Source organism: Chaetura pelagica, unplaced genomic scaffold, assembly GCF_000747805.2.
Source record: "Chaetura pelagica isolate M959 unplaced genomic scaffold, ChaPel_1.0 scaffold316, whole genome shotgun sequence".
NCBI classification, from domain to species: Eukaryota; Metazoa; Chordata; class Aves; order Apodiformes; family Apodidae; genus Chaetura; species Chaetura pelagica.
In genome coordinates this window covers 1,320,239-1,326,601 of record NW_009953497.1, presented here as the reverse complement: position 1 = coordinate 1,326,601, position 6,363 = coordinate 1,320,239, and the positions used below count along the sequence as shown (strand labels likewise).

The window sequence follows — 6,363 nt, the reverse complement described above, 5'->3', positions numbered from 1 at the left end:
AGGAATGATGTAAGCAGCAGTGTCTAGAGGGAGATGTTTATCTTTCATTTTATTCTAAGGATCATTAGGTCTGGGGATCTGGCAGGGCTGTGTTGGAAACAAGATCTATATCCTATGCAGTTCTTGCTGAGAATGTCCTTGTTAAACCTTACAGCAATGTCTCCTGTTAATCTAGTTCACTTATCTGATCACATGTCAATGGATCTCTTTGAGAAAGTTGTTACTTAAATAGGTAGAACCTACTTTCTCATTCCTAGGGAAGAAAATAGGATATTAGATGCTTTTTAGACTCTTGTTTTATTTCTCATTAAAATTCGAACAGTATTATCTTCCATGTACCTGTCATGCATTTCTGTTTTCATGCCTTGCATCAACTCTTTGTAAAGGAACCATTTTATGACCTGTTAAATATTGGTAAAACTTCATGTGTATATTTCTTAGGAGAATTAAGCACCTGAAAGTGCCTACATGGAAGATTTTGCAGGATTGGGTTTCGATCAGTTGTTGAATTAACATGCAATTTACATAAGTTAATTGTACCTGGTTTATGTTTCTAATGTGTGAACATTCTTATACCATATGTACTTCCTTTGTAAGCTGCTTAGTAGGAAAATAACCTTTCATGCTTGTCTTACTAGCCAAATGTTTTTCTCTAATTGCCTGACTGCTGACACCATTGAAGCAAGAGCCTGATGCCTGAAATGTTTGTGGTTTATTAAATAAAAAGGAATTAATGTGCATATGGTTTGAGAATTGCATGGTTTAAAATTTTAAAAATAGATCCCAAACCTAACATCAATATAAATGTCTGAGTATTTTTAATTAAATTTTTAAGTACAAAAAAAACAAACCAAAAGTGCTACAACACATAACAACACACTAACTTTTGCAGGTCTGGGGGACTTGAGGGAGCACGTCATGTGAACTGTAGCAATTCAAAGAAAGCTTACATCAAGCAGCATGGAAAAATTATGAGAGAGGGTAAATGCTACAGAGAAAACACTCTTTCTAGCAGTGAGCCACTCTCAGGAGAGCAGTGCTCAAAGCTTTGAGTATAGGTACCTTTTCTTTCCTAGCTGCTTGCAAAGCACAGGAGCTGGAGAAGCATTAGTAGCAGTATCTCAGTACATTGGAGTTAGGGCTCAGCACTCTCAACGGCCATCTAATGAACTACTTTGATGCTTTAAGGGTCCATGTTCCAGAATGATCCTGTAATGGTGGATACATGTGCTGCACAGCTGTTACAGAGAGTTTGCTACTATCTGTGGAAAGTTTTATGTGCTTCTCCAAACTATCACCTGCCTGTCAAAAATTTTCCACAGCTTTCCAGACTTCTCTTCATGTGGGTAAAGGCTTTTATTTCATCCTTCATCAGGATTTCCAAGTGATAGATAATTGCTACTGTTTTGGTATGTGGTTGCTGCTACTTGTGAGGCATTTTGTCTGTCTGGGTGCTGTAGTGTTGTTCATGTGGCCATTTTAAAGACAGGTCCCATATTAGACATACTAAAAAGCTGTCCAGCCAATTCTGTATTGGACAAGTACAGCCCTTTTTTCATGTTAATATTCTTTGTATTACTGTGTCACCTGAGACACACTCAAAGAGGATGACAAGGTCTGTGATACTGTACACAAACCTACAAAACAACTCTTTCATTACAGAAATACCATACCTTCTATGGTAGTTTTCTTGATTTACTATGTATGACCTTGTTTGCTTGTTCTGAGGAATATGTAACAGCTTCTACTAGGAAGACACTTGTCATCTTGTACTGTTTGATGCTCTTTGTCATTTCAGGTGTTGGTACACAAGAAAATAATTTTTCCTTTCCAAAGTCTCATAGTGATCAATTTAAACTTTCTCATCTCTTCTTTAATCAAAAGCTGTTCCAACTTCATCTGTGCCATTCACTTCTATTAGATAATTCTTTTCAGACAGGCTACCTGGCTTACAGTACTGCAGAACAGTGAGATTGCATGTGGCAGTCCTGTGTGAGTGGAACTTGATTTTATTTTTCTACTCTGTGAACTCAGATACCTGATTAGCAGAAGTGGTGATACCAGTTAAAAAATCAGCTTGCACTATTGATTCATGCTAAAGTGGAATGTGAGAGTTTGCTTTAACACTGTTCTGGGTATGAACCAAAATGGAATATGATCATAATTAAATACGATCCCCTGAAGGTTAAATGGCCTGTGTTGAAAAGTGTGTTCCTTAACTTAATTCTAAACCTACACTTGATGTTCATTTATTCTGAGAGGCCCTTTGAGAACAGACTGTAAATTCATGCACATGTCTTTATTTTCATTGATACTTGAAAGAGAACTAGTCAATCTCTTTGTTGTGAGACAATTTCTGGAGACAGTAAGGAAAGCAGTTTCCATGCTCTTTAATTTCTGTAAGCTGACATTTCAAATTAAGCCAAATTCCTTGATTAAAAAGTGTTTTATTGCATTAATTAAATGGCCTGTTGGGGATGCCACATTGTTGGATACCACTTTAGGTGACAAATAAATAATGCAGTGAAAGAGGGAAAACAATGGCAATGGAGGAGGGGAGACTTCTGAAAAGGGGGGAGGAAGAAACACTGTTTATGCACTGTTGGGAGAAAAGTAGGGCTTTTATTTTGTAAATATCTGCCTGTCATCCATTTCCAAATGAACTGAGGATTTTTCTGCTGTTGAACCAATGTGAAGTTAAATGGCAAACAGCAACAAATAAAATGAAAGAAGCTGGTTTTTCAGGTTCCAAGTGATATAGAGAACAAATCCGTGGCCTAAGTTCTAGACTGGGACTTCCATCCTTCTGTGTTAGCATTAGGTTTTTCTAAATATTCCATGTGCAAGTCAGACATTACTAAGTGAAGATATCTTCTCCTTCCTGAGACCATTAAAAATGTATAGACATGGACTAGAAGTAGCCCATATGCCTGCTTTTTTCTCTGTAACCCCCTGAAAGAATAGACTGACTCATTGCAATTTCTCCTTTACTCGATGAGAGTATGTGCTCCAACCAGCTTCATTTGATCTTGAGTCCTTAAACAGGAGACACAGGTCAGAAACTACTATTTCCTCAAAATACTGTGTTAGGCAGTGATTTAAATAGCTACTGCTTAATTACTACAGGGTAGCATAAGATTGATTTAGAAAGACTGCTTTGCAGAACAGAACTATTTTTACCTAGTGTGCAGATGTTACCACTGATGCTTCTGTGGAGGGAAAAATATTGCCCAGGCACAATGGGAGGGAATCCTTGCTTCAGTATCTTAACCTGAAGTGTGACCAAGAGACATGAAGCAGAATGAGAATGCTAAGTGCAGTCAAATGCCAGTGGTCTTGAACACAATTTGAATAGCCAGGTTGTTCTCACAATAACTATAGCTACCCCATTTAACACACAGTCCAGCCAATCCATTTACTTGCTCCTGCTTCTGCCTTGTAGCTTTTGTAGTGTTAGAATCTCAACATTAAAGCAGCTACTAATTCCTCACGTTTGGGCTCTTTCCTAGCGTAAGGCTTTTGAGTGGTAATTGCTGTGAAACCTTTGTGGTGTTACAGACTAAACTACTACAGCAAAGACAAAATTACCTTAGAGAGCAGGGTTTGGATTTAGAATCAAGTTTGAGCCAAGGTTCTTTCTGCAGCAGACCTCAGCAGTGATGATAGCAACCTATGGCTATAAAGGACCTTATCCCAAGATGTCAGATGTTAGTTTTTTTCTGTTCAGCAGTGGGATAGTGTGGCTTTCTTGAAAGCAACCCCTTGTATTGGCATAATAGCAGTCTGATGTTACATCAATCTGAGCTCTTGTAAGTCAGTGTTATTTGACATGCTTGTTTAGTATTATGCTGCTTGTAAAGCTGGAACAACTTGCTGCCTGTTAGTGGTCACTTATAAAGAAAACTACACATGCATGAATGCACAATATAAGCAGCTTACATACCAATACCAGGATCTCACCTGAAATATGGAAAAACTAATCCATATCTTTAGTTCTGCCTTGTAAAATTATTTTCTGGCTGCATGGCAGCAGGCTCAAAACTGACTTGAAACCTACATATGATGCACCAGTTAATTTTGTATGATAAAGCAGTGCTTTTTTTTAAAAAAAGTAGTCATGTCCCAAGTTTCCTGTCTAAGCACATGAAAGGAGAAAGGATGGTAGGTCTGCTTTCATCACTTCAGCAAGGAGCATGTTGAACGGGAATGCATGAACTAACTACACCTTCACTTCAGTATTACTAAAGGCAAAGTTCAGTACTGTAACTTCTGAAGCTGAAATTATTTGCACCCAGTTCGAAGAATGTCTGATACTTGTTTTCCCAAATATGCTTTCCAGGGTTTCACCAGGCTGTTCATATTCACAAGGAGTTTGCTGGTCCTAGAGTCCTCCTGGCCTGCTATAAGATAGTCAGTACCTAGTTAAAAACAAACAAAACACAAACAAAAAAGGTAAAAACTTCAGTCAATAAATAGATGAAAACAGAACTAAAAAACTAAATGCCCATTTTCTCTATTTCATAAGCATCTGGCATGTAGCATCTTAGCCAGCTTCATCCCCTTTATGCATGTGCCACCTTATGTATAAACATACTTTCATGTGCTGACTCCTGGACACACAGGTTCAGTGTTCTCAGATGATTATGCTCAACTACACATTGATTTAGATCCAGTGGCCTTCCAGTTTACACATTCAACTCCTTGTGCAGACAGCCAGGTTTGAGTCTGATCTTCAGCTACTGTGACTCCGTGTGTGTCAGTAGCCTTACCCCTGGCTTGTTTGGGAGGGCAGCAGAATTTGATCGGAACAGATGGGGGAGGGGGTATTATATATGAAAATAGTAAGCTAGACTTCCTAGACGATAACCTTAAGGCACATCCATGGCAAGTTATGTGTGAGGTTTTGCACACAGATCTGTAGGGGTCTGGTGGCAGTTACTTATGCCTTTGTCCCTCCTGCCACTATTGCCCTCCTTCTTGAAAGTCGTGTGCTGGAAAGCAACTGCTAATGCAGTGATGGGCACCTGTCCATAAATATCATTTATAACGAGATAATGGCAAAACACCTGTATTTCTAGCATCTACATTTCTGATGTCTGGGCTTTTTGGTAAAACCTTGTTCTCTGGTAAGCAAATGTTTTTTACTGCAGCTGTATATTGATTCCCTCTTTGGTATGGATGAACCAAAGGACTCTGTCGTGAAAAAACTGATGGGAAATTTTGAGTAGCCATAGCTAATGTTCATAATGAATTGTCACCCCTGTTTACAGGGGAACAAAAATACCCAGTAAGCATTTTGTCCTTACCTGGATTGAGAATGGGACAAGTACATCCCCTGTTGGTCCAAGATTCTGGGTAAATGCTTCTGTTGCTTCGAGCAATTTTCACTTTGCCTGCTTTCAGAACCTTCTTCACTTTCACAACAACTTCTGCGTGGGTCCCTTTGTCATGAGCTGATAGGATTCTTGCTTTTATCACTGCCAGAAAACATATCATAGTAGACAACTACAATTCATTTTGTTTTATGTTGCTAAAAGTTAGAATTTTAACACCTTGAAAGAAGATATCAAGAAAATGCTGCAGTTGTGCAGAAGGTGCATACCAGTGTTATCCACTTCTGTCATTTCTAAATATGGAGAAGAAAAACTAGATTTTTCTATTGAGGTAGTTAACTGGTCTTCTCACCCTGTTATTTAGCAACTCTTTAATGGCATGATGTCAAATGCTTGGAAATCATAGGAAAGCACTTGTACGTAAACATGAGAAGGGTGGAAAAAACAGATCATCAGCTAACAGTCTGGTTTTAAGTGTACTAGTTCTAGGCTTTATATTTTACCATTTGAAAACTTCTGTTTAGCTTTTACACTGGCCTCTCAAAATTTTTGTCCTGTGGGAAGGGACTGTCTGCTCTACAGGAAGGAAGTCAGGAAGTTTCCCACCAGACTGCAGCCGTGTCACATGGCTAAAATTCCATGATTGCAAAACAAACTAAAAAAAGCATTTTTGTTTTGTGGCCCAACATCTGGTTGCCATGATAAATTTCTGTTCCTTTAATTTAAAAAGATCCCATAACTTTTTGGCAGGGTAGTCTCATCTGGATTGGCTCCACATGCAGGCTTTGTTGTGTCATGACACAAGCACATCAAACCTTTGGATCCCAGAGCTTTCCTTTCTTCCTTCATGCGATGGCATGAACCAGGTGTTCATTAACTACATTATTAAATAAATTCTTGATAAACAAACATGGCCATTTGAACCTGCAGAATGAGTGCAAAAACAATGGCAGTTTAGATGCAAGGTTTATATCATTTGTTCTTGATGTAGAAGCCAGCCATTCTACTGAGTTACAATTCCAGCATTCCT

At 38.6% G+C, this 6,363-nt stretch overlaps 1 protein-coding gene across 1 annotated transcript in view; it reads right to left on the bottom strand.

Annotated features, from left to right (window-relative positions):
• Positions 1-4,281: 4,281 nt before the first annotated feature.
• The window catches only part of LOC104390187 (netrin-4-like), a 46,525-nt gene continuing 44,443 nt past the window's right edge, over positions 4,282-6,363 (bottom strand). Inside the window, exons 9-10 of the mRNA XM_009999286.1 lie at positions 5,307-5,477; positions 4,282-4,418 (exon numbers count right to left, since the gene is read on the bottom strand). Coding sequence (XP_009997588.1) covers positions 4,282-4,418; positions 5,307-5,477 — 308 coding nt within the window. The remainder of the gene's footprint in view (positions 4,419-5,306; positions 5,478-6,363) is intronic.